Source organism: Xenopus laevis, chromosome 2L (genome assembly GCF_017654675.1).
Source record: "Xenopus laevis strain J_2021 chromosome 2L, Xenopus_laevis_v10.1, whole genome shotgun sequence".
In the NCBI taxonomy this organism is placed as follows: domain Eukaryota; kingdom Metazoa; phylum Chordata; class Amphibia; order Anura; family Pipidae; genus Xenopus; species Xenopus laevis.
Window position 1 is genome coordinate 183560573 of NC_054373.1, and position 27336 is coordinate 183587908.

The window sequence follows — 27336 nt, forward strand, 5'->3', positions numbered from 1 at the left end:
CCACTGTCAGGTAAGCAGAAAATAATCAAAGAGTAAAAAACTATAAGGAAAGAAATTAGATGGATTCCATCATATTCTCTACTCAGCTGAGTTGATCTCACAATACCAATAAAATATTAATATTAGTAGTTTCCCCAGGGAGCTGAATAGATGTGATAAAACATGTTTTTAATAGGGATGCACTGAATTCACTATTTTGGATTTGGTAGAACCCCCCGAATTCTGTGTGAAAAACTCTGCCGAGAACCGTATCCTAATTTGGATATGCAAATTAGGTATGAAAAGGAGAAAAAATGTACTTCCTTGTTTTGTGACAAAAAGTCACGATATTTCCCTCCCTGCCCCTAATTTGCATATGCAAATTAGGATTTGGATTAAGTTCCGCTGAGCATAAGGATTTGGCCAAATCCAAATCATGGCGAAAAAAGCCAAATCCTGGCCGAATCCCGGACCGAATCCTGGATTCGGCGCATCCCTAGTTTTTAATAATTCTTTTTAAGCACCTCACCTGGATGTTACACAAGTGGTGTCTCTCTATTTACCAGGAGTCAATAGTGGAGCCTGGCAATATCATCAGCCATAACTTCCCCCATAAATTCCAAACCACTTCTTTAGTGGAGCCAAATGCTTCTGATAATAAATATCTTTAATGATACTTTTAATCACTTCACCTTGATAGATGCCTCACTAATTGTTTCTATTTACCAGGAATCATCTGGCACCAACAACTGCCAGGAAAGCCCAGAGGAAGAGGATCTGGGAAATGAGGAGGAGCCGGAGGAAAGTGCTCAGGTTTGAGCTCATTTATAACTTTATTCCCTTTAAACTTATTTTGGTCCCAACTCAGGCCCCTATTCAGTCAAATCACACAAACTACTCCATAGGCCCCTTTTCCCCTATAAATTCCAAACAACTTCTTTAGGGCTCTTACAGATGAGTGTTTTTAGCTGCACTTCACAGATACATGTAAGCACAGAATGCAGGAAAAATGCAACATGCTGCATCCCAACATGCGCTCGTCACTTACATGTGTCTGTGTGAGTAAAGCCCCAGTGAAAAGAATTCAGTGCATCTACTCCTGCGCTCCCCTGCAGCTGAAAGCATGAAACCAGAATGCAGGGAAGCGCAGCTAAAAATGCTCATCTCTAAGATTCCTTAGGGGAGTTAATTCATGTGATAATAAATGTCCTTAATGATACTTTTAAACTGAAATGCCCCAACTCAGGCCCCTATCCAATCAAATCACACAAACGACTTTGTAGGCCCCTGTTCCCCCATAAATTCCAAACAACTTCTTTAGGGCTCTTACAGATGAGCATTTTTGGCTGCACTTCCCTGAGTTCCAGTTTCATGTGTTCAGCCGCAGGGGAGCGCAGGAGTAGATGCACTGAATTCTTTTCACTGGGGCTGTACTCACACCTACACATGTAAGTGCCAAACGCAGGAAAAATACAACATGCTGTGTCCCAACCTGCTCTCCTCCCACACATGTGTCTGTGTGAGTACAGCCCCAGTGAAAAGAATTCAGTGCATCTACTCCTGCGCTCCCCTGCGGCTGAACACATGAAACTGGAGCACAGGAAAGCGCAGCTAAAAACGCTTGTCTCTAAGAGCCTTAGAGGAGCTAAATGCACATGATAATATTTGTCTTTAATGATACTTTTAATCACTTCACCTTGATAGATGTTTCACTAATTGTTTCTATTTACCAGGAATCATCTGGCACCAACACCAGCCAGGAAAGCCCAGAGGAAGAGGATCTGGGAAATGAGGAGGAGCCGGAGGAAAGTGCTCAGGTTTGAGCTCATTTATAACTTTATTCCCTTTAAACTTATTTTGGTCCCAACTCAGGCCCCTATTCAATCAAATCACACAAACTACTCTGTAGGCCCCTGTTCCCCCATAACTAAATTCCAAATACACAGGGGCTCTAAATGAAGCTCAGTTGTACCTGTAGTTATGATCATGTGCAATTGCAGCAGATGCAACTTGGGGGCAAATTCACTAACCGGTGAAAATTCGCCAGCTCCGGCTTTGCGCACATCACAACACTTCGCCAGGTGTAGATTTGCCTGGAAACTGCTAATTTATGAAGATCCGAAGTTGCGCACAGGGTAACGACCGCTGTAAAAATGACCCCAACAAAATTACGCTCAGTAGTTTGAATTTGCGCTAGTGTTGGCTAATTAGCATACGGTGTGCAGTTAAAGTACAATGGGCGTATATGCTGCAGCAAATACATTACACTACACAAGGCCAGGGAACCTTAATAAAATTATATAAAGTTGTTATAATGCCCTACTCATGTGCCCACTGTATAGTTTAGGTGCCATATGTTAGTAAATGTAGGGGGAATGAGGGTACCCCAAAAACTTTTTATCTTTTTCAGTCTCTCACCCTTTATATAGGAAAAAACACCATCATGTTTTTGAGACTTTTTTGGGGAATTTTCAACTAATTTTTGAGGAAGTCCTATCTACTCTATTGCACTTTGCCTGGTCTGAGGTGGGAAGGCAAGTCTGGCGATAGAGTTAACGTTCAGTAATATCAAAAACTTAGTGAATTTGCGTAGTAACACTACCAAAAACTCACCTGCCGTTAGAGGGCGAAGTTGCACCAGAGTCTATCTCTCTGCCGAAATTACGCCAGTGAAGTGCCAAAATAACATCACACTGGCGAATTTACGCAGCATTAGCCACTTCACCTTTTAGTAAATGTCCCCCTTGGAGTGCAGCCACAATTATGCTGGAATTATGAGAAAAATAGCAAAAAAAATTTCCTGAATCCTGATCTTTATTTTCTGTGTTAAACAGGAAGAACAAGTGATTGAGCACGAGGGGGAGAATTCCATCAATTCCCCCCAATCACCAACCCAATCCATCAACTTCCTCCACTGTCAGGTAAGCAGAAAATAATCAAAGAGTAAAAAACTATAATGGAAGAAATGAGATGGATTTCATCATATTCTCTACTCAGCTGAGTTGATCTCACAATACCAATAAAATACTAATATTAGTAGTTTCCCCAGGGAGCTGAATAGATGTGATAAAACATGTTTTTAATAGGGATGCACTGAATTCACTATTTTGGATTTGGTAGAACCCCTGAATCCTGTGCGAAAAACTCTGCCGAGAACCGTATCCTAATTTGGATATGCAAATTAGGTATGAAAAGGGGAACAAATTTACTTCCTTGTTTTGTGACAAAAAGTCACGATATTTCCCTCCCTGCCCTTAATTTGCATATGCAAATTAGGATTTGGATTCAGTTCCGCTGAGCATAAGGATTTGGCCAAATCCAAATCATGGTGAAAAAAGCCAAATCCTGGCCGAATCCCGGACCGAATCCTGGATTCATCGCATCCCTAGTTTTTAATAATTCTTTTTAAGCACCTCACCTGGATGTTACACAAGTGGTGTCTCTCTATTTACCAGGAGTCAATAGTGGAGCCTGGCAATATCATCAGCCATAACTTCCCCCATAAATTCCAAACAACTTCTTTAGTGGAGCCAAATGCTTCTGATAATAAATATCTTTAATGATACTTTTAATCACGTCACCTTGATAGATGCCTCACTAATTGTTTCTATTTACCAGGAATCATCTGGCACCAACAACTGCCAGGAAAGCCCAGAGGAAGAGGATCTGGGAAATGAGGAGGAGCCGGAGGAAAGTGCTCAGGTTTGAGCTCATTTATAACTTTAATCCATTTAAACTTATTTTGGTCCCAACTCAGGCCCCTATTCAATCAAATCACACAAACTACTACATAGGCCCCTTTTCCCCCATAATTCCAAACAACTTCTTTAGGGCTCTTACAGATGAGTGTTTTTAGCTGCACTTCACAGATGCATGTAAGCGCAGAATGCAGGAAAATGCAACATGCTGCGTCCCAACATGTGATCCTCACTTACATGTGTCTGTGTGAGTAAAGCCCCAGTGAAAAGAATTCAGTGCATCTACTCCTGCGCTCCCCTGCGGCTGAACACATGAAACTGGAGCACAGGGAAGCGCAGCTAAAAACGCTTCTCTCTAAGAGCCTTAGAGGAGCTAAATGCACATGATAATATTTGTCTTTAATGATACTTTAATCACTTCACCTTGATAGATGTTTCACTAATTGTTTCTATTTACCAGGAATCATCTGGCACCAACACCAGCCAGGAAAGCCCAGAGGAAGAGGATCTGGGAAATGAGGAGGAGCCGGAGGAAAGTGCTCAGGTTTGAGCTCATTTATAATATTAATCCATTTAAACTTATTTTGGTCCCAACTCAGGCCCCTATCCAATCAAATCACACAAACTACTCTGTAGGCCCCTGTTCCCCATAACTAAATTCCAAATGCACAGGGGCTCTAAATGAAGCTCAGTTGTACCTGTAGTTATGATCATGTGCAATTGCAGCAGATGTAACTTGTTAAAATTGGCCAGCGCCGGCTTCGTGCACATCACAACACTTCGCCAGGTGTAAATTTGCGTAATTCACAGAGATCCGAAGTTGCGCACAGGGTAATGAACACTGGCAAAATTACGCCATCGTAATTATGCTCAGCAGTTGGAAGTTACTCTAGCGTTAGCTAATGAGCATACGGCGTGCAGTTAAAGTACAATGGGCGTATATGCTGCAGCAAATACATTACACTACACAAGGCCAGGGAACCTTAATGAAATAAAGTTGTTATAATGTCCTGCACATGTGCCCACTGTATAGTTTAGGTGCCATATGTTAGTAAATGTAATGGGAAGGGGAAACATTTACGATCTTTTTCAGTCAATCACCCTTTAAATAGGGAAAAAACGCCAGCGTTTTATGGGACTTAGAAACATTTCCAACTATTTTTTGAGGAAGTCCTATCTACTCTATTGCACTAGATTAGATAGAGGTAACATTCAGTAATATCAAACACTTTGTAAAAATAAATTTGCATAGTAACACTGCCGAAAATTTGCCTGGCGTTAGAGGGCGAAGTTTCGCCAGAGTCTATCTCCTTGGCGAAATTACACCAACTACCATTAGTAAATCGCCGAAGTGCCGAAATGACATCACGCTGGCGAATTTATGCCACTTTGCCCTTTAGTAAATGTCCCCCTTGGAGTGCAGCCACAATTGTGCTGGAATTATGAGGATATAGCAAATATTTGTTCCTGATCTTTATTTTCTGTGTTAAACAGGAAGAACAAGTGATTGAGCACGAGGGGGAGAATTCCATCAACTCCCCCCAACCACCAACCCAATCCATCAACTTCCCCCACTGTCAGGTAAGCAGAAAATAATCAAAGAGTAAAAAACTATAATGAAAGAAATGAGATGGATTTCATCATATTCTCTACTTCATCATATTCTCACAAAACCAATATTTTCTCATTTTCTCTCTTAAAGGGGTCGTTCAGTTTCATGTTAACTTTTAGTTTGTTACATAATGGCCAGTTTTACGCAGTTTTTTGAATTAGTCTTCATTGTTTATATTTTAACCATTTTTGGATTATTTGCCTTCTTCTTCTGGCTCTTTCCAGCTCTGAAATGGGGTCACTGACCCATCTAAAAACAAATGCTCTGTAAGGCTATACATTACGAGGGTTAATTATTATAGTCTGAATGGTAAAGATGGCAAATTCAAGTTTTTTTTACTATATTATTCAATCCTGAGCATTGAAGACCAAGAATCAGGTCAGTTTATTTAGCAAATTCCTGCTCAGTGATCAATGACAGTTTAAACAGAAATGACTTGGCACAAAATAACAACCAACCAGCCTGCTCTTTAGCTCTGTTTGATTAGGGGCACAAATATAGTCGTTTGGATAATGTGCTTCTTCTTTAAATGGCTTGTTCACCTGTGAATCAACTGTTCATATGATGTAGAGAGGGATATTCTGAGACAATTTGCCTTTAGTTTTAATTTTTTGTTATTTGTGGTTTTTGACTTATTTAGCTTTTTATTCAGCAGCTCTCCTGTTTGCAATTTTAGCAAATGAGTTGCTAGGGTGCAAATTCCCCTAGCAACCATGCATTGATTTGAATAAGAGACTGGAATATGAATAGGAGAGGCCTGAATATAAAACTGAGGAATAAAAAGTAGTAATAATACTACATTTGTAGCCTTACAGAGCATTTGTTTGTAGATGAGGTCAGTGACCCCCCCCCCATTTGAAAGCTGGAAAGAGAAGAAAAAGGCAAATAATTAAAAAAAACTAGAAAATAAATGACAAGGACCAAGTGAAAAGTTGGTTAGAATTAGCCATTCTTTAATATAGTAAAAGTTAACTTACAGGTGAATCTCCCCTTTAAGCTAGAGGTTTTAGGTAATTGAAGCACAAATGGCTTAACTAGGAGATATCACGGGTGTCCGGCATTAATACCTGCCTTTCACTCATCATTTTCTTTATAATAAACTGAGCTCATCTGATAAAAACCTTTTTTTCTTTCCCCAGGAGGAAAACAAAACTCCGCTCTCAAAGATACTCCCGGTAAGCAAAAGTTATTAATATTGGAGTCCAAATGCTAAAAACTGGAGAAACTGGAATTTTTCTAGATTTATTATCCCCCAAGGCTGCTAATTGTCTGAATCTGAAAATACGTCATCTCCAAGCTGCCGGGTCCTGTACAAGTCAATGGCAAAAGTCCCATTTCAAATTTGAATTTTATGGTCTGTGCTGAGTGTTTCCAGCAGAAATCCCAGAAAGTTCTTTTTTTTGTCCACAATAACCCAAATTAGTTTTTTCCAAAACAATTTTATCGGATTTGTTGAATGATAAATAAGGTCAAATTGTAGATTGTAGTTTGGTTGGACTTTTTTTACTCAGAAAAAACTCAGAAAAGAAGCTGAACCTAAAAGCTTAACTTAAACCCCTTCCAGTTTCTCCCTATCCCACCCGTGCTCCTCATATAAATGTATTACATTATTTTAATATTGTTATTTATAATGTCACCTTTTAGAAAACCGAGAAACATTTAAAAATCGGAAGAGTCATCGGAGAGGGTCCATTTTGTCGAGTTCATCTGGTGAGATATTTTATTCAATATCACGTATTTCAGTGATTCTATAATTCTTCCAATTGGTCTTACTCTCTACAATATTGTCCTTTGTGTATTTGTCATGTGTCTGTGAGTCTGACACTAAGGTGCAGATTTACTAAGCTCTGGTGAAGGATTCGAATGCAAAAATTCGAATTTCGAAGTAATTTTTTGGGTACTTGGTCTATCGAATAGGCTAAATTCCATCAATTCGAATGATTCGAAGTATAAATCATTCGACTATTTGACCATTCGATAATCAATGTACTGTCTCTTTAAAAAATCCTTCGACTTCATACTTCTCCAGATTAAACCAACTGAATTGCTATGTTGGCCTATGGGGACCTTCCAGAGCACTTTTCCAAGTTTTTTTGATGGAATATATATCATTCCATTGATGATCGATCCAATGAATGCTCAACTTTTTGAATCCAAATAAGATAATTGAATTCAAATTTGTTGCATTCGATGGTTGAATTTTGAGGTATTTAATACCTCGAAATTTGACCCTTGATAAATCTGCCCCTAAACCTTATCCTGGTCCCACGCTATATCTGTTGCTTTACCAAACTGTTATGTTCATAATCATGATGGAGCTTCTTTCTCTGCTTCTGTTCCAGGGATGGCATATTGACCTACAAAAAGAAGTGACCATAAAGATCATCAATGACCCGGAGGTAATGACTTCACACTCTTACTGTATTAGATACTAATAAGCCTTTGGTTCCACCAATGTTATGATTATCAGTAGAAGTAGAACATGCTGACCAAATACTGGCAAGTTCCCAGGCAGGGTCAGACTGGGGGGCCCAAGTGGCCTTTCTCCTTAGGGGCCCCTACACCACCCCTGGGCCCCGCAGTCACAAGCACTTTCTTCCCCCCTACACCAGGGCCCACTGAGTTTTTCCCCAGTGCCCTGTTGGCCCAGTCTGACCCTGTTCCCAGGTCTGTGGGTTTAGCAGATGCAGAAATGTTACCAGTATTTCAGAATGGCGGCAATAACCTGATGGTTGTGCATTTTTTTCTCAAACTCAATATGGGTCTTTTACATCATGAAAGTCTGCAGGGTACAAATTGTTCTTTATACTCTGCCTTCCATGGAAAATAAATTGGCACAGGCCTCTGTACTCCAAAACAGAGCTGCCCTAATGCTTTTGGCAGGTGGGGTACAGAGTGAAGCGAGACCCCAAAGCTCTCCCTGACCAATCACTAAGGGTCCTGCTTGTTGTGCTCCTTAGTGCTTGTGCACTTCTCTTTGGCTCTTTATAAATGACCCCTAATCACCCTGTAACTATACAAATAAGTGGATCGTTTTCTCTGTTTTTAGAAGCGGTAATTCTTCATAACTAGGTGGGGTATTTTATATGGTAAGTTTATTCATTTTATTTAACTTTATTTGAATTTAGAATGAAAAATACCAGGAAGAAGAACTAGAAATTCTCCGGAAGGTCACCGGCCACCACAATGTCATCAAGTTTTACGGGGCATTTTATCACCGGGCCCCGCGCAGGAGCACGCCGTCTAAAGGTCTATCGGTAAGACAATGTTTATTCACATACATACTCCTTTGTGCCCCCAATATTCTAATTAAGAGCATTAATAGAAGCTTTGGTGTTACATGGAGATAGGAATAGCTTGGTAAAAAAGAGCACAATGTATGTAACCACAGCCCAATTGCAAGTCTCATAAGGTACAACAAGTAGAAGCTAAAACCACTGCATGTAGAGTATTTTATAGTAAACTATAGGATGGAAGGCTCTTACACACCCGTATTGCCTAATGCAAAGCTTAACCATATCCGGCAATGAGCACCGATTATTATATATTTTGTTTCTCACAGTGTAATGTTATGTGCACTCGATACTTCTATATATATATATATTAACATTTGCACAAATACATAGGTACATTGTTACAGTTGCATATTGTAAGGAGAGAGAGCTGTGACCCCATGATTCCCAATAAAATTGTAGCTGATATGTACTTTATGTTCTTTATTTGTCTTCTAGATCTCTATGGAACTGTGCACTGGTGGGACCATCCGTGACCTCATGAGCGGAAGGAAAAACAATTCTTTGGGCGAGAAGTGGACGGCTTATATCTGTAAAGAGGTGATAAAGGTATGTCACACGTAAACCTCCTCCATACTATTCACAATATATTCAATTTGCTATGAAAGCATGAAAATATTTCTATTCTTACTTTTATTCCCAGGGTCTGTGCCACCTAGAGACAGTGGAAGTCATCCATCATGACATCAAGCCCATCAATCTAATGCTGACGTCATCCGGCAATGTTAAGATTGGTAAGTGATACTTGGGGGTTATTTATCAAAGTCTGCTTTCATCTCAACATGTTCTGCTGCAAACACTCATCAAATCTTATTGGCTTTATTGCGCTTATTTATTATTACATTTTCCCAAAATTGGCTTTGGGGGAATAAATCACCATTTTTGGGATTTTTCACCAGAAAATTCTGATTTTTTTTTCAGATTTTTCAACTGAAAACTCTTTACTCCTTTGTTTTTTTCTGCCCAAAAGCTCCAAAAGCTTTGGGGTATTGCAAAAAAACCCAACGCACATCAAAAAAATCATTGGGACTTCTGCCATTGACTTATATGTAACCTCGACAGGTCTGAAATGCTGAATTTTCTGATGTGGACTTTTCCATCCTTAGTTTTTAATAATTTCTGAAAAATGTGTGATTTTTTAAAAAGTCCAAAAATGTCCGTGATTTTTGCATTCGGAGTTTAGTAAATAACCCCTTTAGGTTGTTTTTTTCTAAAATCCAAATTTATCTCATACTTTAGGTAAGAACCATGACCATAATTCACAAGCACAATATTAGCTCATTAATTAAAAAAAAAAAAACTTGATTTAATCAGATAGCAGAAAAACTCAATAAAATTGACAGAATGTCTGAATCACTCAATTTCTTTGGGCTTTTATCCATAATCACTCAAAACCCATAAATAAGTCTTATTTTCAATCTAAACCCAGTTGAGATGCACAAAATCCAAAAAAACTTTGTCAAAAGTTTTTTTCTTCCTTAGTTTGTGATGAAAAGTCACATGATGTTAAGGATTGGGATTCAGTTTGGCCAGTTACAAGGATTCGGCCGAATCTGAACCCTGCTGAAAATGGCAGAATACCGAACTGAATCCTGGATTCGGCGCTTCCCTAAATCCCAGCACTGACCACGAAAACTTTTAAGTTGAGATATGTGCCTCTCCCATTGACTTGTCTGAAATGGCAAATTTAGATTTTATGTTTTGTAACATGGGGGGTATTATTAATCTAAACAAAAATCTATAATTTCCATGAAAAATTCTAAGTAAAAGAAATAATTTTCCCCCCTTAGAATGTGAATAAAGGGAGGATGTTGTAAAGCTTTAATGAATGTGGAGTGAGGGTGTTTTATTGTTCAATCTGCTCTGTCAGTTTTATCTCGCTCTGTCTCACAAGAGTAGAAATGATCAAATAGACCTTTGAGAAGCCTTAATCTGGGAAGAAACAATAATCCCAGCGCTAAGGCTTTCCACGAAATAGATGATCTAATATTCTCATGTTACCATCATGTTTATTGTTGGGCTGTATCTTCAGCATTAGAATTCATGCTTTTGTCGTACAATTCCAGGTGATTTCTCATGCGCCACCATGGGAAGGAAGAGTTCGAGCACGGAAGGAACTCTAACATATATGGCACCGGAGGCACTTGCCTGTATGAGAAAGAAGAACCTTGACTATGACCACAAGGTATTGTTGCCTTTAGTTAAATCTATATGGGCTACTCATGGTGAAGTGCAGCCAATGTTTTGCTCACTCATTTCACAGAACTCTCTCATAAGAGGGAAATCAGAGTTGTAAAGTGGTTCCCCTGCTATGAGAGGGGAGAAGTGAGTGAGGGGAATGGATTCTAAGTGCAGGGAACAGGAATGTTAGGAACCATCCTCATGCAATTACTGATGCTTTTTGGAGTTAGTTACAGTTCCACTCTGCAGTGTTGGGTTGGGATACCAGGGGCCCACCAGAAAACCTGAGGTTTAGGGCCCACTTTCCAAAATATTATACTCCTCTCCTCTCTCACCCTCTTTATTCTCGTAGTCTAGGGAGTCTAGGGAATGAGCATGAAATAGGCCAAATGGTTAGAAGCGAGAGGCTCCACAAACACCTGGGCCCACGGGGAGTTTTCCTGGTCTCCCAATGGGCCAGTCCAACACTGCGAGTCAAATAAAAATTCTCTCTGTTTAGTGCAGTTATTTAGCAATACAAGCTTCAGTCATTTTCCCTTGAAATGTATTTTTATATGAGTACAGAGAGACATGATTATAATGAATATGTTATTCAGTTACACATAGTACCACTGTCAGGGGGATTAATAACAGAAGCATCGGAATAATCGCTTGATGGAATTCGTTTAATATTCCCTGTGCAGAATCGACTCTAATATTTTTCTTTTCCCCCCATATTTTAACATGTAGGCGGACATCTGGTCATTGGGAGTGTCAGCCCTGGAAATGGTAGAAGGTTCTCTCCGTAAGTAACTCTTGTGTCTGTAGCGTAATCCAAAAACAATTGTTACCCGCAAGGTCAGAGAGTATTTATGTGATGTCACATAGAATAGTGATAACTCGCACCCTTTATACACAGACTATAGATATGAAATAAATGGTGGGATTGTCAGCATGTTCTTATATATTGTTTTCTTACATCCTTTAGCATACAGACAGCTCAGTAAACATCAGCTGATCAACCAGATTCTTTTTGGTCCTGCTTTAAGACCAACCTGGGACAAATGGTGAGTGATTTCCCCTCAAATAGGAAAAGGGAGTGAGGGAGAGGGTGGGAAATTGACATGGGAGTAAGGGAGTGGGCAAAAGAGAGAGTCAGGGTGAAAGAGGAGGGGAAATAGGGAAGGGAGAAGTTATGGTAAAGGAGACTTACTGAAGATTAACCAAAGGACTGTCAGCAAGTTACTATAAATAGGGAGACATAAAGTGTTGGACTGGGGGGCCGGGGCCTCCCACCACCCCCCTGGGCCCCCCACCCCAGATGCAAAGTATAATCTGGCCCCCTCCCTAAATTGCAACATCCCCATGGGGGGGCAGTTGAAAGCAGATTCCGACTTCTGTGCTAGGACTGGAGACATATGGGATATTCAGGGCTCAGTCTTTTAATAAGAAGAGGGGTTGTGGGTGCCCACCTATGGCTGATTTTTAAGAATTTTATACCAGATCTAAATAAGTTAAATAAATACATAAATACATATAAATTTTAAAAGAACAGGGTTTTTTGTTCTAAAATCATGATCATAAGATTAGTTAAGGCACCATACCACATCGAGGTAACCCCACATGGTGGTCCCTAACTTGCTCAAGTCAACTTAATAATAAAAAGGGATCTTACCTGTTTAATAGTAATTCTTTACGTTGACTTCTCCTGGGCCCTGGTTCTAAAATTGTGCTAAATCCTCCCCCGCCGACTACTTTTAAAAGGGAGGGTCTGCCAAACAAACGCCCACAAACCAGGGCACTTTCAATGGAGTCAATGGGGCCACCATAAAGTAAATAAGGGGGGTATCAGTCTTTTAATGGCATGAACTTTTCATAAAATGTTATATTTATAGTATGAGTAATTATAACGTTGCCTCATTTTCATTTTCCAGGAGTGAAGAATTCAATTTCTTCATCCGAGAATGCGTGCAGAAAAACCCAGCAAAAAGACCAAGCGCACGGCAGCTGCTCCATCACCCCTTTATCAGCAACCTGTGTGATGAAGCAGCTGTGAAGAGGAGCATTGCAAAACAACTGCAAAGAGGTAAGGACATTGCTCATTATTATTATAGTTGGCTTTATGGAGAGAAGCCCAGGAGAAAATGTTCTTATAGATATAGTTGTCCTTTAAATTAGCACGAAAAAAAAGTCATAAAATTGTAAATGTTAATGAATTTCAGAATTCTTATACACAGACCTGCTCCATGTCTAACACTGAACTCTCTTTCCTTAGGCTGGAAGAACTGAAGAGCTGAGGCAGCCATCGGGGGGAGGGACGGGGGCACCGGGGCCCATTTGTCATCTTTGGGCCCCACTATAACATCTTGGTCCCCGATGGCAGCCGACATGAAAGAAATCAGATCACAACATCGATCTGTTTGTAAATGACTAATAAACATTTGGCAATTTGGTTGATTTTGTTGGTTTATTGAGTAGTGACCCATCTATACAAGGACTGTTCTTGAATGACATTCAATGCTGTATTTTCTTATTAGGGGGCAGTCGTAATATATGGGAGACAGGGCTGGTTTTTCCTTGGGGTACAATCTCTATAGCTGTGTTGGATTGGGCCTCAATGGAAGGGGGTCTCTGCTAGGGGAAAGAATGGCTGGATGAGTGTTTAATGTAGACAAGGAGGAGAACATGAGTTGGGACATTATGGAGAAGCTGGTGTAGACAGGGCTCTGGTATAATGGGGTTATGGGGGAGGGGCGGGGTGCAGAGTTAAGGATATCCCACTGTTACACAGAGAAATATCTAACAGTAACTATAGGTCTAACTCTCCAATGAATAATGTAAATACTAGACTGAAAACTAGTGACCTCCTCTGCTTGCAAATGCTCACAGCTTGTCCCTCCCCTGCCCCAAACTGCCCCTCCACTTCCCCTTTGTTGCACCTCTGTTATGTGCGCTCGCATGTAATCACGCATGTGGGGGGCGGGGTTAGCTGACCGGGTGCCCTTGGCCTGGCCCTGTTGTCGGGTAAATGATAAGTGAGTAGAAAGTTGCCCAGATACTGTGACTAATGGACGAGACTTCATAACTAGGTCAAGTTGTTATTATGGGTGACCTCAGTTATCCCGACACTGACTGGTGTAATGGGGGAGGGAGGTCAGTAAAAACTAATAGATCAGTTATTATAGTAGATAGGGATAATACAGGGTTAAAGAGGGGATATAGTAGATAGTACAAAGTCCTGCACAGGTCCATTTTTTGGGTCCCGACCCGCACCCTGCAATCCGCAACCAGGACCCGTAACCCGCATTCTTACCCTCTTGGACCCGCTACCCGACCCACAAGTACCTTATCCGCCACCCAGACCTGCGACCTGCTGACCATCAAGAATCAGGAAGTGTTGTCATTATAAACCGGAAGTGACATCATCGGAAGTAGCTATGATCTGGAAAAAAAGGCATAAAACAGGAAGTGCTGTCATTGTACACCGTAAGTGAAGTCATTGGAAGCAGATGTGCCCAGAAAAAAGGAGAAAATATTGATATTGAGAAGACCTGCGTCCCGGCCCGCATCCCGCAAACATGCAGAACCGCCGACCCACGGTTATAACCGCATCTGGAATTTCTTCACAGAACCCGCAAGGTACCGCAGGTTTTTGTGTGTAACCCACGGGTACCCGACCCGCTGCAGGACTCTAGTACAGGGTTAAAGAAGGATATAGTAGATAAGGATAGTACAGGGTTAAAGAGGGGATATAGAAGATAGGGAAAATAAGGGTTAAATGGGGAATATAGTAGATAGGGCTACAACAGGGTTAAAGGGGTCAATTGGGGAAGATAATAGATAGGGATAATACAGGGTTTTTAGGGAATAAAGTAGATAGGGATACTACAGGGTTAAAGGGGTTAATTGGGGAAGATAATAGATAGGGATAATACAGGATTAAAGAGGGGATATAGTATTTAGGGATAATACAGGGTTAAAGATGGATATAGTAGATAGGGATAGTACAGGGTTAAAGAGGGATATAGTAGATAGGGATAATACAGGGTTAAAGAGGGATATAGTAGATAAGGATAGTACAGGGTTAAAGACAGGGCCGGAACTAGGGGTAGGCAGAGTAGGCTCGTGCCTAGGGCGCCAAGCTGGGGGGGCACCAGGCACGTACCTGCTCTGTCACCTCCTGCTGTAATTTGTGAGTGTAAATGTGCCTCTGCGCATGTGTGCCAGAGTGCAGTTTCGCGGATGCGCACTTGTGTGCAGTTTGACACATGCGCAATCGAACGCACTGGCGTCGTGGCTGGCCAGGTTGCCTAGGGTTGCCTGGCCAGGTTGGCCCGGCTCTGGTTAAAGAAGGATATAGTAGATAATGATAATACAGGCTTAAAAAGGGATATATTAGATAAGGATAGTACAGGGTTAAAGAGGGGTATAGTAGATAGGGATAATACAGGGTTAAAGGGGATATAGTAGATAGGGATAATACAGGGTTAAAGGGGTGAATTGGGGAAGATAGTGGATAGGGATAATACAAGGTTAAAAAGGGGATATAGTAGATAGGGATAATACAGTGTTACAGGGGATATAGTATTTAGGGATAATACAGGGTTAAAGAGGGGATATAGTAGATAGAGATAATAAAGTGTTAAAGAGGGATATAGTAGATAGTGATAATACAGGGTTAAAGAGGGGATATAGTAGATAGGGACAGTAAAGTGTTAAAGAGGGATATAGTAGATAGGGATAATACAGGGTTAAAGGGGGATATAGTAGATAGCGATAATACAGGGTTAAAGAGGGGATATAGTATTTACGGATAATACAGGGTTAAAGAGGGGATATAGTAGATAGGGATAGTAAAGTGTTAAAGTGGGATATAGTAGATAGGGATAATACAGGGTTAAAGAGGGATATAGTAGATAGGGATAATACAGGGTTAAAGAGGGGATATAGTAAATAGGGATAGTAAAGTGTTAAAGAGGGATATAGTAGATAGGGATAATACAGGGTTAAAGAGGGGATATAGTAGATAGGGATAATACAGGGTTAAAGAGGGGATATAGAAGATAGATAATACAGGGTTAAAGAGGGATATAGTAGATAAGGATAGTACAGGGTTAAAGTGGGATATAGTAGATAAGGATAGTACAGGGTTAAAGAGGGATATAGTAGATAAGGATAGTACAGGGTTAAAGAGGGGATATAGAAGATAGATAATACAGGGTTAAAGAGGGATATAGTAGATAAGGATAGTACAGGGTTAAAGAGGGATATAGTAGATAAGGATAGTACAGGGTTAAAGAGGGATATAGTAGATAAGGATAGTACAGGGTTAAAGAGGGATATAGTAGATAAGGATAGTACAGGGTTAAAGAGGGATATAGTAGATAAGGATAGTACAGGGTTAAAGAGGGATATAGTAGATAAGGATAGTACAGGGTTAAAGAGAGATATAGTAGATAAGGATAGTACAGGGTTAAAGAGGGATATAGTAGATAAGGATAGTACAGGGTTAAAGAGGGATATAGTAGATAAGGATAGTACAGGGTTAAAGAGGGATATAGTAGATAAGGATAGTACAGGGTTAAAGAGGGATATAGTAGATAAGGATAGTACAGGGTTAAAGAGGGATATAGTAGATAAGGATAGTACAGGGTTAAAGAGGGATATAGTAGATAAGGATAGTACAGGGTTAAAGAGGGATATAGTAGATAAGGATAGTACAGGGTTAAAGAGGGATATAGTAGATAAGGATAGTACAGGGTTAAAGAGAGATATAGTAGATAAGGATAGTACAGGGTTAAAGAGGGATATAGTAGATAAGGATAGTACAGGGTTAAAGAGGGATATAGTAGATAAGGATAGTACAGGGTTAAAGAGGGATATAGTAGATAAGGATAGTACAGGGTTAAAGAGGGATATAGTAGATAAGGATAGTACAGGGTTAAAGAGGGTTATAGTAGATAAGGATAGTACAGGGTTAAAGAGGGATATAGTAGATAAGGATAGTACAGGGTTAAAGAGGGATATAGTAGATAAGGATAGTACAGGGTTAAAGAGGGATATAGTTGGGAGTATCAGATGATTCGGGTTAAATCCATGTTTTAGTCTGATCCAGTGGCAGGTACAGTAACTGTTTCACTGCTGGAGTTGGGTTCTCGGTACAGTCCTGGGTTCAGGGGGGGACAAGTCCAGTCAGAATGTTCTTCCAAAGATCCTCAGAATTATCTCTGGATTTAGAGAAATAATAGTCCATTTCTGTCCCAACAGCCCTGAAACACTGGGAAGGGAAGAGCGTGATAATGAGGTGCAGGGACAGGGCTATTCACTAATGATCCCCCTAATCTTTGCCTCATTACTACTTGTGTCTCCCCCATCAGCTGCTCAATCCCCGGGGTGTAGGGGAGACTTTAGTGAGAGGAAAATCAGAGAAGTTGCAGCAACAGGACTAGAAGAGAAATGACTTTATTGCACCTCAGAATCAGCAGAGCAGTTTCATAACCGAACACCAGGGGTCACTGTTCCACACAAGTCTGGGGATGGGAATTTATTGGCTCAAATCAACTGACACAGTCGAATGAAAATCCCATTTGCAGCTGCTCCTGAGTCTTCTAATGAACATTTATAGAAAGAAAACATTGAGTGTGACCCTAGTGATAAGTGTTAGTCCATTCCAGGCCCGGACTGGCAATCTTCAGCTTCTGGCAAATGCCAGAGGGGCTGCTAATAAGTCCCATAGAAAGTCACTATTTAGTGGGTTGGTGGGGACTGTTTGGGCCTCTATGTTGGCTGATTGGGCCTCTGTGTGACTGAAATGCCAGGGCCTATTTGAATTCTCAGTCCGGACCTGGTCCATTCCTGCGGTATAAGGACACGGTTAGAGCCCGGGGCTGGTGATATGTGAGGGGGGGAGGGTTATGTTGCTCCAGTAGCTAAAGGGGAGTCTTGAGCTTTGGTGTTGCCAGGCAATCGGCTTAAACATGTGACAAACCCAGAAATTCAATTCGACCTTTACATTAGAAACTTCAAGGAAGGGTCGGATGCCTTTTTAGCAACCATTACTGATATTAATATTTAGGGACAAATTTATCAATGGTCGAAGTGAAAATTCGAATTTAAAAAAAAAAAAGTATCTATTCTATCAAAAAGGGACCTATTTGGCCAAAAAGAAACTTTGATTTAATTTCCGTTGGTCTTTTTTAATTCAAATTTCAAAGTTTTTCGAATTTGACGCTTGATAAATTTGCCCCTTATAGTATAAAGTGGATCCAGGGACTGATCTGATTCTCCTTTTTTTGGAGTGAGGAAATCATTTTTACTCTAAGGCAATCCATAGATTAAGAAGAGGCGCTTTGGGGGGGCAATTCATACATTATGGGGTTGGGGGGGGATCGCTGCTTTTTGGGCAATCCCATTGGTTGGACAATAGTCAGAATTACACTAGTGGTCGGCAGGAGAGGCACAGCCCTGGGCACAACAGAAGGGGTGGGGTTACTCCTACTTTAGCTGAACTGAAGCTGCTCATTACCATCGTGTATCCCCACTTGTTTGATGACCGGGGGTGAGATCCAGATTGGGGGGTGCCACATAAACTGGGCCTGGCACTGACACATGTAAAATAGGGTTTATAAATAATCCCCTCATCTGTCTCTGAAATTCTTTATGGAAAAGAAGCACATTCTCCATGCCCCGCCCCTCAAGGGTCCTGCCTCCTGGAACAACAACAGGCAGTGGCGCATTTTGCTCTCTGGGTATCGGGGTCCTAGTGACCCCCTTTATATTATAGTTTTATGTACAAAGGAAACCAGCCCAAGGCTCCATATTAGTGGGTTGTTGGGATGGAGGGACACACAGATGAGTTGACAGTTTGGGTTTTGGTGCCTCATCACCTGATCAGTTGGGAATTGATTGTAGAGACACGGGAGCCCCCCAAGATGACAGTCGGCAGTGGCAGTTCTCATGTCAAGGCCCAGTTCTACTAAGGATGGGTCACACGCTGAGGGGTAAAGTGACCAATAGGGAGTTTGTGACCCCTTTAATTTAGTCCCACTGGAAAGTAATGGACTGATCCTACGAGAGGTTCTGATGTGCGAGTGAGAAGATCAAGGGGAAGAGGGTGCTGGGGGCACAAGGGACTCTGGACAAACTTAGGGCAAATGTCACTGACCCCAATGAATTAAGTCACAGATACAAGAGCTAAAACACGAAATAAATCACTTTTGGCCAAATGATTATTGAGCCTGACACCACGTCAGATCCTCCATGCAGGTTCCTAGTCGAACCAAAACAAACAGTCCTTATAAAGAAACAAACAGTCCTTATAAATGGGAGACAGAATTGTGTCTCGTTCTGAAACTCTGCACTAATGGTCCTCAGCAATTCTCCCAAAAACACCGGCCCCATTGGGACGACATTAATGTTCAGTGGAACTTACCTCTAATGTTCCCCATAGTCTGCCTCCTCCTTATTCTTCATTCTCCTCAGTGGTCTCCTTCTTGGGTGGTGTCTTCTTCTTCCCCCTCTTCTTCCTCTTCTTCTTCTTCCTCCTCTTCTTCCTCTTCTTCCTTTTCTTTTTTTCTTCTTCCTCATTTTTTTCTTCTTCTTCTTTCTCTTCTTCTCTTTCTTCTTCCTCTTGTTCTTCCTCTTCTTCCTCTTCTTCGTATGCACATGACCAACAACTGGATTAGCCACTGGCCAACAATGAATTCTATCCCGGCTAATAGTGAGGACAGGGCTATTATTGGATTGGGTAAAGGTCCCAACTAATATGGAAAGTGCAGCACGGGACAGGACCCCCCTTAAAATTTGGCCCTTTGATGACAGCCCTGCCCCAATAAACTGACTGACTTATGGCAACATTAAAGGGCAAGCCAACCCCAAAAAGAAAAACATAATTCTAAGCAACTTTCCAATAAACATTTGGGGACCCTAACTTTGGAACAAGACATTTCCATTAACATATTAGTCTCATTGAACCCCCAGCAATTGCAGTTTCTTGTATCTTAGCAGCCTTTTGTCCCAACAAATCCTCCCTAACTGTTTGCACCTGCTTGTAGGGGCATGACAACAATGTTGGTACTGCCCACTTGTGTACATGGGGGGCCGGATATAAATAAATTGTATTTTGATCCATGACTCCTTCCAGCTTTCAAACGGGCGTCGATGACCCCATCTAAAAAACAAATACTCTGTAAGGCTACAAATGTATTGTTATTGCTACTTTTTATTCCTCATCATTCTATTCAGGCCTCTCCTATTCATATTCCTGTCTCTTATTCAAATCAGTGCATGGTTGCTAGGGGAATTTGGACCTTAGCAACCAGATGGCTGAAATTGCAAACTGGAGAGCTGCTGAATAAAAAGCTCAAAAAACCACAAATAATAAAAAATGAAAACCAATTGCAAATTGTCTGAGACTATCCCTCTCTACATCATACTAACAGTTAATTTAAAGTTGAACACCCCCTTTACAGGATGAAGAAAGGAAAAAACAAAGCATTCTGCAAAGCAATAAATAAGAAAGAGCAGGCCCGGATTTGTGGAAAGGCCACCTAGGTCCGGGCCTAGGGCGGCAGAATTTTAGGGGGACGGCACGCTGCCCAACCACACCCACATTGGTGTAAAAACACTGGGGATGCACTGGAGATACAATAATTTTGTACATTTCCCCTGCACCAATCCCCATTGCTCCTGTCCACCTGGAGGGGACGGGACGGTGAACGGCAGTGGGCCTAGGGGTGCCCACTATGTAAATCCGGCCCTGAGAAAGAGTGAAATAAGTGGAATTATATGAGGACTGGAATAGCTTTATGTACCCAAATGTACCCAAAGTGTAAGAGATGTTTGGTTTTTCTGCCAGTATTGGGGAACACTACAAGACAATGCAAATTCCCCATTGACTTACACTTTATGGCCAAAAGTATGGGGACCCCTCCCCCCACCATCTCATTCTCAGAAGTTGCCCCAACCTTTGCTGCTGTAACTGCCCCTACTCTTCTGGGAAGGTCCCACTAGATGTTGGAACATTGTTGCTGGGAGTTGTTGCTGGGAGTTGCTTCCATTCAGCCACAAGAGCATTAGTGCGGTTGGTACAGATGTTGGGGATCAGGCTCACAATAGGGGTTCCAATTCATCCTATAGGGGTTCAGTTGAGATGAGGGGGCAGATTTACTAAAGGACGAATTGTCGCCAGCGACCGCTCCGCACAGTTCACGTCACTTAACTAAGCGCAAATTCGCTACCAATACGTTAATTCACTAAAATGTCAAGTTGTGTCCTGGGCGGCGAATGATGTTGACTTTTCCCCAGCGCTACTTCGGCAGTGTGAGCATTTCATAGTGAAGACGCGCGGGCGTTCGTTTGTGCCTATTGAAATATTCGCTAGTGATCTTGCGCTTAGATCAATTTGCATACGACGGGCAATTTAAAGTTATATGGACGTCTTTATTATAAATGTTGGTGCAAACGCCTGAAGTTACCACTTTTTATTACACTTGTCCACCGAACCTTAAAAGGGATGTTCACTTTCCAAACACTTTTTTTTCCACTTCAATTGTTTTTAGATGATTCCCCAGAAATAAAGACTTTTTTCAATTATTAGTTATTTCTGGTGATCTGAAAGCAACTGGTCGTTTGAAGGTGAACAAGCCCTTTAATAAAGACAAGAGAGTTAATATAATGCGCTACACATGAGCCCACTGTAAAATCAATGTTCCATATGTTATAAAATGTCTGGAGAAAACCCGTTACCCAAAAAAAGGAAAAGTTGACATTTTTGTAACTTTAATGCATTTGCGGCTCACAGGATCTGATGTAAGTGACAGAAGATTGAGGAAGATCTCGCTTTTTTTAGCACTTCTCCTGGTCTGAGGTGGCCAAGTCAACTTTGGCAAAAGAGAAAACGTAACGTTCAGTAAAATCCACATTTTAGTGAATTTGTGGAGTAACAATCCAGGCAGACGCTCGTGCAAATCCGCCCTGAAAAATGCGTCCAGAGGGAGGTAGGGGGCCCTGGTGCACAGCCTTCCTATGCTGATGGTGATATCTCCTTTCCTCCCCACCAATGAATCACTCTTTCCCCCTCTCTTGGTAGGGAATCCCATAACCTGACTGCCCTTATAGTAAAGAACCCCCTTCTTTGCTGATGGTGAAATCTCCTTTCCTCTCTTTATTTGGTATCAGGTAGTGGAGGTCTCACCCTGGATGATATTAGAATGTCAATCACATGTTTCTATTGGGATCTATTTACTGAATGATACGAGTCTCTCCTACATGAACTTTCCAGCAGTGGGAATGACTGGTAATTATAGAGTCACATGTTTCTATTGGGATCTATTTACTGAATGATACGAGTCTCTCCTACATGAATTTTCCAGCAGTGGGAATGACTGGTTATTATAGAGTCACATGTTTCTATTGGGATCTATTTACTGAATAATACAAGTCTCTCCTACAAGAACTTTCCAGCAGTGGGAATAACTGGTTATTACAGAGTCCCATCAGCTGTTTCTACTGGGAAATGAGTAGTTACTGGGCCCCACAGCAAAATCATTGAACCCATAAAGTCTGGGATCACAACATTTTCCATAAATATATATTGCTGATGCTTATTGGTCCCATGGGGCTCCCTACAGTTCCTGCCCCCAGCAGGTTTTTTGTGTTCTCTATAGTCACACCCCTGCTTTTCAGCACAATGAGCCCCTGACCACTACTCCAGGCCCCTCCATAGGAGGAGCCACTGCTCTAAGATCCAAGGATTTCCCCACCTTGAAAAAGAGATGTTCATTGCAATGAAGAGAAGAAACCTCCTTTCATGCCCAATGCTTGTAACATTTCTGTTCACTGTGGAACCTTCTCAAGCCAAGAATGATGGTGGTACTCATGTGACTGACACTAGTTTTCAGTATAGGAAGGTACAAAAGGAGTCAGGGTTCCACAGAAACATTTGGTATCTTTATATAGATATGTCAGTGGTAGAAAGGCTGTACATATGGAACAACAGAGTGCTAGAGAACACAGGCACATATAGAAATGCACTCGCACGTCACTCCCTTCCACTTCTTTTTGTGCATTCGCTTCAACTGTCCTTTCACGGAGGGCATAAAACAAAAACAAGTGGGTAGAATTGGCTACGGCACCCTCATGGTGTTTCTGATGGCACTGGGAAAGATTATACTGGCATTACTTGCACCCAGATTCTAATGTAAAACAGGAGCAAAAAGGCAGAGAGGGGAATTTGTTGATGTTGGATTGGGACACCCCAGGGTCATTGGTCATGTTCTGTTTCTGCAGTAGTCGGACCTGGACAAGCAGAAGACTGGAGCTTTATAAACTTGTATGATTGCTATGTGTATCTGCAATGAGTCCATTTGTCTCCACTTGGTGCTGTATCCTAAACCTTCAGTTCGCTCACAACTAGGCTACAGACACGTGGACACAGCAAATAAATGTGCAACCTAAATATCACCCTGACCTTTAAGATGCACTTCTGGGAGTATCTAGTAGAACATGTAACCAGTCTATCCTAACTGAGCTTCTGCACCTCTCTCTTGGTGAAGTCCATGTGCTTCAGCCCTTGTACAAAGTAGGGAATGGTATAGCCACTAGTATAGCGGTTACCAAACTGATGGGTTGGCTCAAGTTTTGGAATCAAACAGTTCTAGTCGATATACTGTCATGTATGAGACACAGGGACACTGTCATGTATGAGTCATGTTTCATTCAAACACGTGGCACTAACATTGTGGATTAGGTTTTTGAATCCTGCTGTGGAACAGTATGGCAGTTTGTACTGTATGTGCAGCTCCATTATGAACAGAGCAGCAGATTGTGCTGTGCATGGCACCCACTACCCACAAGAACAGACCTGCCCATCTCAGTAAGTGCTACTGGAATTCTCTCTATAATTTTGGAAATCATGAGGTCCGGAACTACCTGGACAGCCAATCTGTTATGAATAGGAGTGAAATCATCACACTTTATACATTTCTTACCTCCATGACAGACCCTTCGAAGCTGTATAAACCTGCCAATACTGATTTCTGAAAGGAAGAACAGGTGTCTGTCAGTTGGGAGGCATCATCACTGGGAAACATGGTGGAATATTCTGAAAAGATTGGAGGGTTCATCATCATCATCATAGAACCAACTTACAGAGGCCACTTGGAAGGAATTGTTGGTTCCTCTGTGATCCAAATCATGACACAAATTGGAGACAAACAATGCAAAGATTTCAATGTACCTGTAATGAGAGAGACATATGAGATAAGTCATAGCAAACACGGAGGAGAAAGGAACTTCAGACAGACAAACATCTCATCAAATATATTATTATCTACTCTTCTAATAAAATAAAATGTCCCACTGTTACAATGAATACGTTACCATAGTAATGAGTCCATCAAAGGTCCCACTAACAAGTGTCACCTGTTCTAATAAGGTGTCTATTGTCCTTAGATTTCTACTGCTCTAAGGAATCTTCTCCTATTCCCACACTTGTAATGAAGGCTTCACCATGGAATAAATGAATGTTCCAATAGAGTATTCTATTGGTCAATGTTCCAGCGGTTTAATGAGTGTTGTGTGTGAATGAGAGTGCAACTCACTCCAGGTAATTCCCAAGCTCCAGGTTCTTGTGGAGGAGGTAACAGAAGTGTGAGACAGAGAAGGCATGCATCCAGTTATGGTACGGGGGGTCTCTGAATCCTTTCTTCACCATGAGGCAAAACCTGCAGAAATAGAAATACACTTGTAAGAACAGCAAATTCTATACTAATTAACTTCTATAGAATGTGGTGGAGAGAGGCAGGCATTTCTGTAGGGTATAATACTAGCAAAGCCCCCACATACAATTTCTTCAAGAGGAAATGGGGTTTTAACTACCTGGGATACTGACACAGTTGTATAATGTTCCAATAGAAACTGACAGTTAGCTACTACTGGTTTAGGGCAGTTACAGTTGCTCAAGAGACATAGAGACGTCCCCCACCATCAGTCACAGAATACCAGGATTTACAAGGCCATAAAACAAAATAAAAGCGCAGATTCTGAACTCATATTTTTCATCTGTCTACACAAATGAGGAACCAGTAAGTGAAGGTTTCCTTCTTAACAGTCCCAATTCTAGTAATACAACTAATGATGCATGGTTCACACATGAAGAAATTGAAAAGAGACTAGAAAATGTTAAGATTAACAAAGGTCCAGGGCCAGATGGTATTCATCCCAGGGTAATTAGTGAGCTTAGCTCTGTGATTGCCAAACGTCATTACTTAATTTTTCAGGATTCATTGAGATCTGGCATAGTGCCGAGAGACTGGCGAATTGCTAATGTGGTGCCTCTATTCAAAAAAGGATCCCGTTCTCAGCCTCAAAACTATAGGCCAGTTAGTCTGACGTCAGTGGTAGGAAAGCTTTTCGAAGGGTTAATAAAGGATAAGATACTGGACTTCATAGCAAATCATAATACTATGAGTTTGTGCCAGCATGGTTTTATGCGTAATAGATCTTGCCAGACTAACTTAATTTCTTTTTATGAGAACGTAAGTAGAGACCTCGATTCTGGGATGGCAGTGGATGTGATTTACTTAGACTTTACTAAAGCATTTGATACAGTGCCACACAAAAGGTTACTGGTTAAATAAAGGAATGTTGGCCTGGAACATAGTATTTGTAACTGGATAGAGAACTGGCTAAAAGATAGACTACAAAGAGTGGTGGTAAATGGAACATTTTCTAATTGGACCAGTGTTGTTAGTGGAGTACCGCAGGGCTCTGTACTAGGTCCCTTGCTTTTCAACTTGTTTATTAATGACCTGGAGGTGGCCATTGAAAGTACTGTTTCTATTTTTGCAGATGAGACTAAATTGTGCAGAACTATAGGTTCCATGCAGGATGCTGCCACTTTGCACAGTGATTTGTCTAAACTGGAAAACTGGGCAGCAAACTGGAAAATGAGGTTCAATGTTGATAAATGCAGGTTATGCACTTTGGCAAAAATAATATAAATGCAAGTTATACACTAAATGGCAGTGTGTTGGGAGTTTCCTTAAATGAGAAGGATCTTGGGGTTTTTGTAGATAACAAGTTGTCTAATTCTGGGCAGTGTCATTCTGTGGCTACTAAAGCAAATAAAGTTCTTGCATAAAAAAGGGCATTAACTCAAGGGATGAAAACATAATTATGTCTCTTTATAGGTCCCTGGTGAGGCCTCATCTGGAGTATGGGGGCAGTTTTGGACTCCAGTCCTTAAGAGGGATATAAATGAGCTGGAGAGAGTGCAGAGACTAAGTGCAACTAAACTGGTTAGAGGGAGGGAAGAGTTAAATTATGAGGGGAGACTGACAAGGTTGGGGTTGTTTTCTCTAGAAAAAAGGCGCTTGCGAGGGGACATGATTAGACTTTACAAGTACATTAGAGGACATTATAGACAAATGGCAGGGGACCTTATTACCCATAAAGAGAATCACGTACCAGAGCCCCCCCCCTTTAGACTAGAAGAAAAGAACTTTCATTTGAAGCAACGTAGGGGGTTCTTCACAGTCAGGACAGTGAGGTTGTGGAATGCACTGCCGGGTGATGTTGTGATGCTGATTCAGTTAATGACTATAAGAGGGACTTGGATGATTTTTTGGACAGACATAATATCAAAGGCTATTCTGATACTAAACTCTATAGTTAGTATAGGTATGGGTATATAGAATTTAATTAAAAGTAGGGAGGGGTGTGTGTATGGATGATGGGTTTTCATTTGGAGGGGTTGAACTTGATGGACTTTGTCTTTTTTCAACCCAATTTAACTATGTAACTATGTAACTATGTAACTATCAACTGCTATAGACAAGCCAACTCCATCTATTAGTTGCCATAGAGAGATCAGTCCCACCACACTATGTAGTCTCACAGAGGCAGAGAAAACCCATGATGCACCAGGGCACACCATGTACCCACACTCTACTGGTACAGTCACACACTACCAAACTGTCATAGACCATCAACTGGCAGATAAGCAGTGAGTAGTCACAGACATTTTCCTGCCACTTGGTCAATAAGCTATGGGTGAGAGTCACATGAGACAATCCTTTGGAGTTCCTGTTGGAAGCAGTCAATCTCATCTTGCCTTCTTGGGAGTTCAGAGTAAAGACCATGGGGATAAGTCAGAATAAGGTGTATGAGGCACCACTAAATACATCTAGCAAGGAACTCTCCATACTCAGTTACTTTGTTTCCTTGTGCAGAACAACAAGTGACAGGCCATACACACCTAACAAGGGTTGTGCGATCAATCTTGTAGTTGTTGACAAAGCCCATGTCTTCAAACATACTTATGACACACTGTAAAGAGAAGGAAACATAGAGAGGCCATTATTCTCAGATCAAAAGGAAACCTGGAAATGCCATAGATCCCACTGTTAAAGTTAGCATGAGACCTCTTTGTTGAAAGAAAAAGAAAATGTAATCTGAATTGCAGGTCCAGAGGTTGTGCATATGTGTGCTTGAATAATTCCCCTCACTTACTCTTTGCTTTGCAACTAAACTGGAAAATGTGGCTGTGACAAAGGTGTTAGACCCAAGTGTCCGTGTTCACAAAAGCTCTAGA

The 27336-nt window shown here is 41.3% G+C and overlaps 1 protein-coding gene across 2 annotated transcripts; it reads left to right on the forward strand.

Moving 5' to 3' along the window:
* The first annotated feature begins 609 nt into the window (after positions 1 to 609).
* On the forward strand, positions 610 to 13194 carry LOC108706398 (traf2 and NCK-interacting protein kinase-like). Of its 2 annotated transcripts, none has more exons than XM_041582801.1 (13): positions 610 to 792; positions 5172 to 5258; positions 6429 to 6464; positions 6934 to 6999; positions 7632 to 7688; positions 8418 to 8546; positions 9021 to 9131; positions 9226 to 9316; positions 10649 to 10767; positions 11493 to 11547; positions 11731 to 11809; positions 12677 to 12828; positions 13018 to 13194. In XM_041582801.1, exons 1-13 carry the CDS (start codon positions 625 to 627, stop codon positions 13029 to 13031), a joined length of 1164 nt encoding a protein of 387 aa, XP_041438735.1. In that variant the 5' UTR covers positions 610 to 624; the 3' UTR covers positions 13032 to 13194. The 2 variants fall into 2 exon arrangements, with proteins under 2 accessions (XP_041438735.1, XP_041438734.1); XM_041582800.1 differs by lacking the exon at positions 610 to 792 and adding an exon at positions 3426 to 3681.
* Positions 13195 to 27336: the final 14142 nt, after the last annotated feature.